The sequence below is a fragment of the Melanerpes formicivorus genome, unplaced genomic scaffold, assembly GCF_026170545.1.
Source record: "Melanerpes formicivorus ecotype bairdi unplaced genomic scaffold, bMelFor1.0.p_v2 SCAF_2, whole genome shotgun sequence".
Lineage (NCBI taxonomy): Eukaryota > Metazoa > Chordata > Aves > Piciformes > Picidae > Melanerpes > Melanerpes formicivorus.
In genome coordinates this window covers 48792125-48806168 of record NW_027142354.1, presented here as the reverse complement: position 1 = coordinate 48806168, position 14044 = coordinate 48792125, and the positions used below count along the sequence as shown (strand labels likewise).

At 40.1% G+C, this 14044-nt stretch overlaps 1 protein-coding gene across 1 annotated transcript in view; it reads left to right on the top strand.

The window, feature by feature from the left end:
• Positions 1 to 95: 95 nt before the first annotated feature.
• The window catches only part of HMMR (hyaluronan mediated motility receptor), a 16308-nt gene continuing 2359 nt past the window's right edge, over positions 96 to 14044 (top strand). Inside the window, exons 1-17 of the mRNA XM_068159408.1 lie at positions 96 to 205; positions 1094 to 1192; positions 1782 to 1858; positions 2638 to 2718; positions 3415 to 3603; positions 3885 to 3971; positions 4440 to 4540; positions 5684 to 5758; positions 6674 to 6852; positions 7604 to 7752; positions 8041 to 8255; positions 8838 to 8954; positions 9727 to 9885; positions 12202 to 12354; positions 12470 to 12569; positions 12783 to 12959; positions 13440 to 13602. Of these exons, the coding sequence (XP_068015509.1) occupies positions 160 to 205; positions 1094 to 1192; positions 1782 to 1858; positions 2638 to 2718; positions 3415 to 3603; positions 3885 to 3971; positions 4440 to 4540; positions 5684 to 5758; positions 6674 to 6852; positions 7604 to 7752; positions 8041 to 8255; positions 8838 to 8954; positions 9727 to 9885; positions 12202 to 12354; positions 12470 to 12569; positions 12783 to 12959; positions 13440 to 13602 (2167 nt within the window). The 5' untranslated portion in view covers positions 96 to 159. The remainder of the gene's footprint in view (positions 206 to 1093; positions 1193 to 1781; positions 1859 to 2637; positions 2719 to 3414; positions 3604 to 3884; positions 3972 to 4439; positions 4541 to 5683; positions 5759 to 6673; positions 6853 to 7603; positions 7753 to 8040; positions 8256 to 8837; positions 8955 to 9726; positions 9886 to 12201; positions 12355 to 12469; positions 12570 to 12782; positions 12960 to 13439; positions 13603 to 14044) is intronic.

The following is a 14044-nucleotide window of genomic DNA, read 5'->3' as shown; positions in this document are numbered from 1 at the left end:
ACCTCCGGCACACCACTGGGACGGCGAGGCGCCTGCTCCGCGCACAGACGCTGATTTGCTGAGTGAGCTCCAACGGGTAAGAGTGATTGGCTGCCGGGCCGCGCAGCAGCGGCCGTTGAAAGCTTTGAATGCCCAGACGTTTGGCGTGTGCCTACAGCCATGGCCTTTCGCAGCGCCCCGCTCCACTCCTCTGACCGCAGCTCTGGTATGTGTGCGGGGTAGCTAAAGCTCTTCTTCACGGTGCCAGGGGGAAGGGGGGACCGGCTTGCGGCTATCGCAGTGTGCTTGTGCCCTGCCATGAAGGGAGTTGCGTAATGCGGTGCGTTTGAGGGTCTAAGCCGTCGGAGGGGTCTCCTCTTGAAGAAGGTTAAACGGCTACTAAATCTAATAGCGAGCATGTATATACATGTGCGTAGTAAGTGAATAAATGGTGAGCTAGCTTTCTAATAGCGTGATGCAAAGCTACACGAGAGAAGTGCAGAACTAGTCACGACTGAAGCATGGCTACTGAGGGCTTTTGGTGGTGTGAAAGTTTCCTGTAGCTTTTTGGCTGTAGCTGAATGATGCTACCATCACCCCTTTTCACGTTAAGGGAAATCACCCTCATTTGCAGAAAGCATAAACAAGTAGCTAAGCATGTGCTGGGCTTCACAGCACCTGGCTGTAATGATAATTGTATGAAGAATTTGTAGCCTTCTGGTTTCTGTTTGCTGTTTCCCTTAAAATGATTTCTCTTAACAACAACAAAAAAAAAAAGGAGAATTTATGTAATGTAATTATTTGAAAGAAAAATGGTGTTCAATAACATCGAAATAATTTTTTTCTAAACTGGAAGATGTTTAAACAATAAGTTGTTTACTTTTATTCTTTCTCACTTTAGACTGGCTTTTTCATCAAGTAGGGTTCGCATCCTCAAATCACTTGGATTTTTTTCTTTATGGATGTGAACACCCTGCTAATAAGGTGCCTTGCAATATTGTGTATGTATATTGTCTTTTAACTTAGATGTATCACCAGCTTTAAGTCATTTGAGCTAAAAAACATTATCATTTACCTTAGCTGTTCTCTGATGTTTTGAAACTCTCATTTCTAGCATGTGCCCCATTGAGAGAATCCTGTGATGTTAATTCTTCAGGTGCACCGAAAGGTTCTCTGACCTCTGAAACATGTCAACAGGCTAGGAAACAGGAAAGTAAGTAGTTGTAGAAGTGGCCCAGAACACGACATACTGCCTTTGAATGTGACAACTGCTAATGCTCACATGCTGTTCTTGCTCTGAAGTTGTTCAGCCTTGGGGCTCCCTGCTTGCCTTCCAGCTCAAGGGGGGCAGCAGCTGTTAGAAGATGCCTGAATCTTCTGAAAACAGCTTTCTATGTGACTTCTGCTAATTAAGGAGATTTCTATAGGCCAAATAAATTGTTTACTTCATTAACCCTGTCTTCATGGAATTTTTACATATAAAGCATCCCTCAGTTGGAAACTGACATCAGGGATCTGGATGGTGCAAGGTAACTTGGCAGAAGCTGCATTCTCAAAACTCAGTCATCTGGCAGTCTTTCTCTAAAATCTGCCAAGTGCTGATGTGACCTAACATTGAAGTACCTGACTGCAGCAAGAAAATAGCTAGTACTGGGTTGTGAAGTGGGTAGTCTTACAATCACATGGCATTGTCTTTTATATGAAAAGTCAATTAACCTTGTCCAGTGTGGTTAAATTTCCCTTGCTGTGTGCGTTCATGCACGCTCCCTTCCTTGACCGTTTTTTTCTGCATCTTTCTGCAGGCAAGACAAATCTGAAGAGTGATAAGAGTGTAACTACTCCTGGAACTGGAAGGAGATTTGCTTCTCTCGTGTTAACAGTAAGAATCTTCTGTGGTGCCTTTAGCTCTGTTTAAATTGTAGCTAAACCTCTCTGTGACCGGTTAGATCATGCAGACCCTTTGTGCAATTATTGTTAACCTATCTGAGTAAATATTAAACACCTCATGCCTGTATTCCTTAGTAACTAAGAATGAAAAAAGAAATTGCAGTGTCTTTAGCAATCACATGTTGATTACATGGGACTACGCAGTGTCTTTGGTGTTACAGTGCTGGTGGCTTTTTTGCCTCCTGCTTGCTATGTGGTTACAGCATGGCAACTTCTTTTTAAGAAGATAAGTGTTTCTGCTTTCATATGGTGGACAGGGCAGAAGAGAAACCTAGTGGTAAAAAGATAACAGAAGGGATGATAATATATATATATACAGGCTCTGAGCTCAGCGTGTGATTAAAGATTTGAAGATGCATAGCTTAACATGCACAGAGAAGTGATAGCCTGGACTCACTAATTTAGTTTACTAGCGCTCTTGATGGAGGATAAAATTCTGCACATGAACCTGTGGTTAAGAAGTTAAAGGGTTCTGTATGGAGAGTGCTTCATCTATTTCTTGTCACAATGGTTGTAAGCTCTCCTTTCACAGTAATGCTTATTAGAAGGTACAGTAAAACCCATTCTAACCTGACACTGGTGTGCTTTGCGTGGGTGTGTATTTTGTGTGTGTCTTTAATTGTAATGTCTATATGAAGGTGCTCAGTGTTGTTGCAGCAGTATGTACCTAGGGATCAGCTTAAGTATTTCTAATACATCTGTTTTCAAAAGCCAGCTAATGGGATGCGGAAGCCTACGAAAGACCTTACCCTTATGAAAGAGAAAAAGAAACAGAAGACAATGGAGAAGGAGGTATGGATACATTTGGAGCACAGTCCGGTAATATATTTCCACTTACCAGGATAAAAAATGCAAGTTAATAAAATTAGTGTTAGCATAGGACAGCATACAAGTAGTCTGCAAACAGCTTTGTGCAGAGCACTACTTAGCAGATGTTACAGTGTGTAGAAAGCATTTGGTTTGTTAATGTAGTTACATTGTTCCTACTGACTGATAAGACAAAAATAAAAAAGAGAACCAGGTCCTATGTTCTCTACCCCAAAAAGGTTCTGGTTTATTAAAAACTCTTTGAGTTTTTTGCTTAGTAATCAATGTTAATTTTAGAAGCAGATAGCTTTTCATTACCAATACACTTCTGCACACTAATCTGTGCCTTGTGTCTCAAATGTCACATTCTGTCTATTCTACAGCTACAGAAAGCTTGATTCTGTTGCAAGCTAGCACTAAGACTGTTTTAACTTTAGCATGTTGCACTGGCTCTGTAGCATAAAATAAGTCAGAAGAAATGCTAGGACTGCAGATCTGTGCTGTGTAGTAACAGAGAATTGTAGTGTTATGCTGCTCTTTGTGAATGACAAGTGAAGATACATATCCTGAATACAAGTTAATAGTTTGGATACTTAACCTCTCCAAGAAAACCACAGGCATAAAGTAATGGTGTTATTGAAGAAGAATGATGGTAGGCAATAAAAACTTCTGTTGTTTTAGATTCGTGCATTAGTGAGAGAGCGTGGAGAACAGGATAAAAAACTTACAGCTCTGAATGAGGATTTTGTTAAGATTGAAGCCAAGCTGAGTGCTGCAGTTCAGGAGAAAACATCTCTTTCAGCAAATGTTGCATGCCTGAAAAAACAGCTTCTGGAGTTAACAAGAACCAATGAACTACTGAAGTCAAAGGTATCCAGACAAATTAGCTGTTACTAAACTTCTTGGGCGAAAGGAAGCTTGAGTTGCTAGATTGCCATCTGATTTCATGTTCCCCGTGTTGGCACAGGGATAGAGCATGTCTGGTTTGGGACCTTGTGTGCATCTGTCTAAAGACAGAGTGGGACCTGCTAAGGCCCATCTTAAGGGCTGGTAGAGATCAGTGTTGGGGGAGGTGACATTTAAGGGATTGCATGAGAAGTAATTCATACAAAGGAGTTATGCTTAGCAGTTTTATATTCATCTCTACTAAGCTGTCTGAAGATGGTGTGCAGAAGAAAATGAGCAGCTTGTGCATGGAATTAATGAAGCTCAGAAACAAGAGGGATGCTAAGGAAAAGGTATGATCATTTGCACTTCTGAGCTGTTCAGGGCCACACAATGAAGAGTTTACCACAGAACTGCAGTTTCCTCTTTCTGTAGAGAAAACAGAAACAGCAAATGTTCTTGATTTTGCTGTTGAAATGCAGAGTGAATCTAAGTTTGGGTAAGGAAGCCTAGAAATAATTCTGTTACCATATCAATCTGTTGGTTAGACTATTAATTTCTTAGAAATCCAGTGGTCCTGATTGTAGTTTGAGGCTCTTACACACATTTGTGGGGTTGTGGTGGTGGTTGTTTAAACAAATGGCTAATATCTTTACAGAGGGATATTTTCAGTCACATTTAGCATAATAGCAAGCATTCTCATTAAATCTTAATTATTAATTCATTTCAGTCTGCCACTCTCTTAGGCAGTGAATTTTTATTACTAAAGCTCATTGTGCCGGTAATATTTCTCTTTGTTATTTTGTTTGTTTGTTTTTAAGACTGCACTTGCAAAGCAGGAAAACATGGAAATGAAGCTGCAGGAAGTACAAAGGAATCTAGAGCATTCCAAAGGAAAAGTAGCACGGTTAGAAGAAAAACTGTAAGTAATAAGGAAGGGACCTGACTTAGCTGACATTGTATCTAGCTGTGGTTATGTGCTTATACCTCACAGTAAGCACCTACTGTAGAGAAAATACAGGCTGTTTCTCTACTGAGAGAGAGCAGAAATTAGTATTTGTAACCTGGAATAAATTTGATGGAATTAACTTTTAGAAACTGCTGTGTTCTTAAAGGAACATACCACATATTGTTCCTCTAGTGTATCCAGCCTTCTTCCAGAACACAAACCATACCATTTCAACCCTTTGCCTTCCAACATGATATAGGTGGAATTTCTTGGACATGGGGATGAAGACGGAAGATGTGTGTTCATTTTGGAACAAGATGTTCATATAGACTGAATACTTCAGTACCTGGCCACTCAACTAGTGCATTATGAATAAGCAAGAATGAGAAAGCATTGGATCAGCAGTTGAGATCCTAATTCAGTAGCCAGCCATTTGACATAGATTCAGTGGACACACGAGTGTTCTCTAGCTAAATGTACTGAAGGCCTTTAAAGCTGCTTTGTAGTAGCCACTTCCTTTGAAGAAGTGCAACAGCAAAGTGTTTTGTCTTAAGTAGTTGTTTGTAAGCAAAGAGTTAAAAATCAGCACTTTGTTCTGCCCAAATGCCACTTGACTCACAGGAACGTGGACTAACACATAGGCTATTCCTGATGATGGCAAGCTAAGAAGCATAAACATAAGGAATATTTTACATCAATTTTGTATGATCAGCACTGCAGCATCCTCCTTGTGCTTTCTGCATTTACTTAACATCCACATGCTCAATTATGAGCAGAATTTTTATGCTTGCATTACAGTTAAAAACCACAAAGCTAATAGTACAGGTAGTACACTTTACAAGGCAGGAAATGATCTAGACAAATGTCTAGCTGGTGCAGCTGCTTGAGCATCCTTGCTTGTGGTAGAATATGCCTGAGAATCTTCACTTTAAATGGAACAAGTATCAAAACAGGACAGAATCACCTCTTAGAACTAACAGCAGTTTGTCAGCCATTATAGATTATGAAAAGTATATTTTGCCACTAAGTTGTGATTCAGTGTTTGGGTTCTTTTCTACTTACAAGTAGCTCTGAATTTGTTTGCATATGTCCATTGTAAAAAGTTCCTGGTTTTAGGTCTGCTACTGAGAGAGAGAAAGTTGAAGAAAAATCTGACACTGAAAAACTCCTGGAATATATCACAGAGCTCAGGTAATAAATTGTTCTCAAGTTGGACTGGGTAAATTAAAGGGCAGTACAACACTTCTATGCCTGGTGAAGTAGTATCTTGGCAAGAACTCTGTTTAACAGTATTATTAAAATAAAGGGGGGAGAAACAGATACTTTTTAACACAAGGGAAAAGAGTTGTAAGATATTAATTGTTCTTTCTAAATGTGCATATCTGGGTTAAGCATGAACATGGAAAAATGGTATGAGGGTCCTGAAATCATGTTGTAGCCTGAGTTATTTGTACATGAAGCAAGCTAAATCCTTTTCCTCTAATGTACTAGCAGTCGTGTCTTTTAGCCCTTGCTTTTAAAACAGCATGCCCACTCAATCTGGGCTCCTGGTCAACTTTACAATACTCTGATCTGAATTTAAGACTTGTGGTGAATTTTGTGAGTATGAGCCAGCAGTCTAATTCAAACAAATTGCTAATCCAGTCCTTTGTAATTGATTGTAACTGTAAGTACTACCCCCACCCTTGTCAATTTACTCATTAAGAGACACTTCACGAACTGGCTGCATATCTTAAGATTCTGCTTATTCTTGTAAAATTTGGCTTATTAGTCTGTATACTTTTCTGTGAAATTCAGCTCTGTAAAACAAGCAAAAAGACCCTGTATGTAGCAGTCATTGGTAAATTGATTATAGTGACTAATTCTGTTTTAATCAAACATTTATTTCTGTGTGGATGTACAGATTTCTGTATTAAACTCTGACCTTTTGTTTTAGAAAGTGGGTTTAATTTTTGCTAACCTGTCTTAATGTGCAAAACCTCCTGTTTGTAAAAGATGATGAAAGCAGTTTTCCTGGAAACCAACAGTCCTAAGCATTCTTTTCCTTTGTAAGTGTAAGCTTACAAGCAGTTTAGTGGTCACAAATACCTGAATCTTCTCCTACAGCATTGTTGCAGACACAGTTGAGAAATACAAACGAGATGTTGCCCAGATGGAGGAGACTCTGATAAAGAAAGACCAAGATATTAAGATCCTGAAGGAAGCCCTTAAAACAAGAGAGGAAGAATCATGTAAACTGACACAGGAACTTAATGAAAGATGTCAAATGCTTCAACAAGAAAAAGGTAATTGTTAGTGCTTGTGTATGTGGGACACTTGCATATGTGGGAGAGCATTGAATAGATTTGTTCTAAAATGTAGGTTTAGACTGGTTTGTGCCAGGTTAAAAACATCATGTCTCTCTGCTCTGGCTGAGACAGCTAGACATATTTCTAGTAGTATGGAAACTACTTTGAATCTAAATCGGTATTTCTGTGGAGGGTTACTAAGGTAGACTGTATAGAATAAAAATTATTCATGTAGTAGGAATGGTGAACACTTTCTCTTCACTGAGAAGCAGCAGGACATTGTCTCAATTCTGTTAGCAGGCTGTGCACAGGTTCACTGAGGTACTGGGAGTGTATCCAGGAACCCTTGCCTCTTTTTTCCCTTCTCCCTCAAAACCAGCCTGAGACTGATACTTCTCTCTACCACTTGGGCTGTATGTACTGGTATTGTGTGGAAGAAGCTTTGAGGAAACTCTTAGGTGTGTTTCCCCAGCTGTTCTGCTTTTCCCATGAAGGCTAACTGCTTGATTCAAAGATTCCTGCTGTTAAAACTATTTTTCAAAAGGTGTACTTTTAGCCAGCCTTGAGGCATTTTCCAGTAAGTCAATAACAAAGTTTTGGGTTGGTTGTTGACTTGTGAGTTGGTTGTTTTGTTTTCCTTGCCTACCTAATTTTAAAGATAGAATGGTATTACTATGAAGAATAGATGTTGTATTTCTCTGAAGACAGAGAAGGGAACTTGTGTTATATTGACAATTCCTCTGTGCAGAGAAAGAGTTGTCTGAGATCAGAGGAAAACTTCAGAGTATGAATGCTGAAATGGAAGACCTGAAAAAAACAATTGGCTTAAAAGAACACCACCACCAAAACCTGCTTCAGAAACATGAGGAGATCATTTCTCAGTTGCAGCAAGAGAAGGTAAATAGACTGGAAATTAGTCTAATCCAAATGACTGACATGAAAGGTTCTGATTTTGGTCATTAAATTGCTGTATTAATAATGGTCTAATCTGTACAAGTGGGTGCTGGCCAGCAGAGACTGTGATCTGATAGCTCCAGGAACTGTAGCTTGTATGATGGGTGTTTTAGTTCTGCCCATATATTTGACCTTATTTTTGTGCTTTAAAGCCTGAAGACTGCAAATTACCCTTTAATTATCTGGAAAAAACATTAAGAGTTTTAAAATCTGCATTATTGTGATATGCAGGAGTCATCTGCATTAATACACCAGAAGTTACTAGAGTTTGAAAATGAGGTAACAAGTGAGAGACATCTTCTTGAAGAAGAGCTGAACGATACAATGAATGAGCTCCATAAATTACATGCCAAGGAGAAGCAAGCTGAAAAGTTGGTGAAGCAGCTGGAACGAGAAATCCACTCTCAAGCTCTTGAACTTGCACAGATGGAAGAGAAGTTGAAAGGGTTTGTGAAATAAACTTTCTGCTTCTAAAGCTCTGAAAGGAAAAATGCTAAATCAGAATATGAACAAAGCTTCTGAGCCTAGTTCAGGCTCTAAAGACACCTGGAGACATCTAAACTTACTTCATGGTGGTTGTTGATCAGTGATAGTCATTAGATCACAGCAATCTGTTCTATATTCTGAATTTACAGCTACTTAATTAGTACGCAGATACTTGGTTGAAATGCCAGTACTGTAGTAATATGCTATTGCTGTGAGGGGTGAGTCACATGCATGTATATTGTTTCTGCCCTGAAGAGGGCAATAACCAAGAAAGTTTTTCCAAGCAATTTGTTTCTTCCTTTCATGTGCTGAAAGCTTATTAAATGTTCCATCTGTGCTAGAGCTATCTTGGAAAATAAAAGGGGAAGTGCTTAGTTAAATGCACTGTGAGGATTGTGCTTTGATACATGAGAACTCATGGTGGAGAAGTTACTAGTTTGTCACAGTTAGTCTTATGGCAGCAGTACTGTTAACTGGTACCAGCATTTTGCTATGTGTTCAGACATACTTATCTCCAGTGGAATGATGAATTTCTATTTCAGAAAGAATGCTGAGTTGGAGCAAATCAACACAACACACAGCAATGCTGTTTTGCAGATGCAAGAAGAGCACAGCAAGACGTTGTGTAAACTTGGGCAGACTGTTGCCGAGTTTGAAAGGTATTTAAGTTTCATCAAGATCTAGGATGAGGATTATCATGTCAACAACATATGCTGTTCATTCATGTGTCTCAGTACTGCCTCTGAGTGTTGGTACAGTACTAGAGCAGTGGATTTTGTCATGGGTATTTGATGGCACTAAAATTAACTTATTCCTTCTGACTACCAGTCAAGTGTAATGACACACTCTACATCTGCTTTAGGAAACTGGATGTTTCTCCCAAAGTCTAATCAACACTCAAAGTGCTCTTGAATCTGACAGTTGTAACTAGTAAGGGTGTTCTTTGCTCTAAAATCTCTTGCAATAAGGCTTTTTCATTTTAGGCTTGAAATTTGCAATGAATCTAGTTGCAATGAATCTGTTTTTTTCCTACAGTTCTTGCAGATCTTTTCTCTCAAACTCTGTATTATGAAAGTGTTTAAAAAGTGATGCTGTTATTGCTAAGACACTCATGAAGGATCCAGTGGGATTATTTGCCAACATATGTTTCAGACAGTAGATTTCTGGTGGTTAAGCATCAGCTATAGTTTTGTCTCTTGTGTTTTAAAATATTTACCAAATTGGGAAAACATTTGTCATTCAGAATTTGTTGTAGGATTACTGCTATGGCTTTATGGGAATGGGGGTGCTTTCAGCTCCAGATCCACCAGTGCCAGAACCTGCCCTATCTCTGCCTTGCAAGAGTTTGCATTGCTATTGTAAGGCTTGAACATGTCAACTTGAATTTGGCCTGAAGTAACAAGATTTTTCTTATTTGTGTTGTCATACCAGCTACAAGAAGACAGTAGCTGAAGAAATACGCAACCTCAAACTGGAGAACACCTCTCTGGAAGAAGAAGTTGCCAACCTAAAAAAAATCAGCCAAGATAACCTACAGCAGCTTCAGGAAGCAGAAAACACTAAAAATAAAGCAAAAGAGGAATGTGCAAGGTATTAAACAATTTTACTTAAGCTAAAGACTGCCTTCTTATCTAGAGCTTAACATAGAGTCACAGAATCAATAAGGTTGGAAGAGACCTCAGAGATCATCAAGTCCAACCTATCGCCCAACAGCTCACGACTAACTAAGCCATGGCTTCAAGTGCCACATCCAATCCCCTTTTGAACACCTCCAGGGATGGCAACTCCACCACCTGCCCAGGCAGCACATTCCAATGGCCACTTACTCTTTCTGTGAAGAATTTCTTCCTAACATCCAGCCTAAACCTCTCCTGGTACAGCTTGAGACTGTGTCTTCTTGTTCTGGTGCTAGCTGCCTGGGAGAAGAGACCAACCCCCACCTGTCTACAACCTCCTTTCAGGTAGTTGTAGAGAGCAGTAAGGTCTCCCCTGAGCCTCCTCTTCTCCAGGCTAAACAACCCCAGCTCCCTCAGCCTCTCCTCACAGGGCTTGTGCTTGAGACCTCTCCCCAGCCTCATTGCCCGTCTCTGGACACGTTCAAGTGTATCAATGTCCTTCTTAAACTGAGGGGCCCAGAACTGGACACAGTACTCAAGGTGTGGCCTAACCAGTGCTGAGTACAGGGGCATAATGACTTCCCTGCTCCTGCTGGCCACACTCTTCCTGATACAGGCCAGGATGCCATTGGCCTTCTTGGCCACCTGGGTACACTACTGGCTCATGTTGAGCCAGCTGTCAATCAGTATCCCCAGCTCCCTTTCTGCTTGGCTGCTCTCCAGCATCTCTGACCCCAGCCTGTAGCGCTGCATGGGGTTCTTGTGACCAAGTGCAGCACCCAGCACTCACTTGGTACTCTACCAGATAAAATCAGCATTTGGGTTAAGCTTAAGCTTTTTTACCTTTTCCCAGTGCAAAGGATTAAAAATATTGGTAGAAAATTCATTAAGTTTAAATTTAAATGGTCTGTTCAGTCAATTGCTTTGGCAGTTTCCTTCACATAGAACACAAAGGAAAATACTTCACTGAAATACATTAGACAGTTGTCTTTATCAGAAATACCAGTTACAGTAACTGTTCCACAAATAGAATCCACAGGGACAAACACTTAATGCAGAGCTCACCCTTTGCCACTGTCACCTCAAATTCTGCTCAAAAGATGTCAATTAACCCTCCATGAATTGTCTCACTGAGTTAAACAAAGGTCTTCTGCCTAATATGAAGAACCACAGGGTGTAAGTAGGTAACACCCAAGAAGTTGTATCAGACCACTAACTGAGGATTTATCTAACAGCAGCTTAAGAGTTTTGTGTGCTATATCTCACTCTGTTCAAAGCATGATCAAATCCCTTGCTGTTGTTGTTGATGATCAAATCCCTAACTGTTTGAAGAAGGGGTGGGTGGTTTGGTCTTAAAAGGTCCCAGAGTGTAATTGCCTTTAGACAACTGTAGTAACAGCCTGTATGTGAGTTGCATTATGGGACATACTACGTACATGCTGGAAGATTTCCTTCCCTGCTTATAACGTAGTTCCTAGCTAGCTCTTGAAGCTGGATTTAAATCAACAACTCTGCTCTATTTTAGCTGTTGCATGTGAATAAATTACTTACTCAGCTGCACTCAAATCCTGTCTTGACTAAACTGACATGTACATTTCTGACCTTCCCAACTCTGTCTGATGTGTAATATCCCTCAAAGTTTTGCAATGCTTTTGCTGTCCTGTTCACCCACAGCCAGTATATTACTGCTTAGCCTAGTTTATTTGAAAATACCTCTGCTGTTTAAGATGTTGCCATTTGTTTTCTTGTCTATTTGGTTAGTGTTGTCTCCAGTTTCCATTCTAACTGGTAAAAGAAAGAAAACAAAGTTATTTTGTGTTTAATTTGCTGGCAGTACGTGGTAGAGAAGTGATTCTTAGTCTCTGCCTAGGTGATAAAACAAAATGGCTGAGGTCAGAGAGGGAAGGCAGTGCTTTTAGGAGTAGTTTTTGAACCCTAGAGCACATCCACACTGAACAGCTTTGGTTTCTGCTTGAGAGAACCTCTGCATGTGAAGTAACTAGTGGAGTGTCTTCCACTAAAAGCTACTGGCATTGAACAGCCATAAATAAGAAACATGATGTTTCCTTACTCCAAAAGCACTGCTTGCTTCCTGATAGGAGAAATTAAAAATATTGCACCTCTTGAACTTGGCTGCTTTCTGTCCTGTTCTTTTCCTGTAGCACTGTTTGTTCAAACCTTCTTCAGGAGTTCTCCTAGCAGCTTTTTAATCGCAGTTACTTGTGTGTTCAGAGTGGTATAAAAAAAAATGAAGTAAGGGGTCCCTAAAGATGGATGATATTTTCCTCAGGATGGTTTTGGAAGTCCAGACAAAGCTTGCACTAAAAGAAGCAGAAATGGAGAGAATAAGAGAGTCTTGTCGTGCACAAATGACTGAACTTCAGCAAAAACTGAAAGGAGAAAATGAGGATCTGAAAAGAAAACTTCAAGTGGAAAGCTCAAGGTAACTTTCCTCAAATAAAACCTGTGTATTATAGCACCTCAAAGTTTTAGTGTGAAGAAGTGTTGAGAGCTAACAATGAATTATAATGAAACTCTGTGCCTTTTTGTTTCCTAAGGAAAACCATAACTGAAGATTTGACCTCTAGCTTACAAGAAGAGATAAAGACCTGGCGTAACCTGTATGAGGACTTGCATAACAAAACTAAGCCGTTTCAGGTGTGTTAAGTAGTTATTTGTGGTATCTGCTGACTTAGGAGTCAGGCAGGTGACTCAAGTTCTACTCTGGAGAACCAAGCAAGCTATTTCCAATTGCAAGGCAAATGTTTCTAAAGTTACTGTCCTTTGAGCTAGCAGTTCCCCTTCCCAAACCACCCTTTCTTCGTAGGCATCTTTAAAAAGCTGTGTTGAAATATTCTGTATGTATTTCAGCAACAACTAGACGCATTTGAAGCAGAGAAGAATGCACTCTTAAATGAGCACGGTGCAGCCCAAGAAGAATTGAATAAACTAAGTGATGCCTATGCTAAGCTACTTGGCCACCAGAACCAGAAGCAAAAAATCAAGCATGTTATGAAGCTTAAGGAAGAGAATACTCACCTGAAGCAGGTTTGTGGAAACTTAGAAATCTGCAAGTTATTCATTTGCTTGATTGCTTTGCTCTAAATACTGATAGGCTAATCCTACAAACTACTTGCCTTCTGTGTTTCTTAAATACCCTCAAAGAACTAGTTTACATTAAACCAGAAACACAAAGAGAATCTGGTTTAACTGACAATGTGATCTATGGAGGGATCATCAGTGCAAACACTTGCCTGTTTTTTCTTACCCTTTTTGGAAGGTCTAGACTCAGTGAAATATCTGCTGAAAGTTGCAAGTTGCAGGCTACCATACCCCTTAGTGGTGTTTTAAAGCAGTGCTGTAATGGTGCCCCTTTCTCTACACCTCTGCTTGAGCTTGGTTTATTTTTCAAAGTTACCAGTAATTGTGTATGTAACTTTGTGTTCAGTATTTGTTAATGCTTCATTAAGGATGAAGCAGACTTTTCTCCTGCTCTTAATCTTTAACTTCCAAGTATGTTTTCATTAGGATGTCTCAAAACTGCGTACACTGCTAGCAAAAGAAAAGCAAAGCCACAGAGATCTTCAGGAGCAACTCTCTGCAATTCAGGGCATCAGGCATTTTGATCCTTCCAAAGCTTTCCAGCATGATCGCAAGGAAAATATTCCTCCAAAAACTCCTTTGAAAGAAGGTGAGCTTACACATTGGTGTAACCTTCTCCTTGTACCTCTTAAACTTATGACCAAAGAAGGTATGGCAATCTTACACAGTCTGCAGTGTTTGGGGAGGGAAGGAAAACAGCATCTTGGGTGTTTCACAGCAGCTGGTGGGAGGCCGGTTCAATGGGGCAGTTCCAGTGTATTGTTTGGGCTGTACTTTCCAGCCCAGTTCCTTATCACCTGAGTTGACATCCCACCTGCTCAGGCTAGACAACAGAAATTGTTTGGGGTGGGAAGAGGAGTGAGTTACTAAATCTGCTTTGGGTGATCCTGCAAGATGTGAACTTTGTAGGTGATACACAGTAGCAAAACAATTTTCCTATTGTTATACAGCTTACACCTAACAGCTCATCAGGTAGTAGGCAATGTCTCCTGCATGGGTGGTAGAGGTGAAAGTGGCTCAGTGATGTGAGC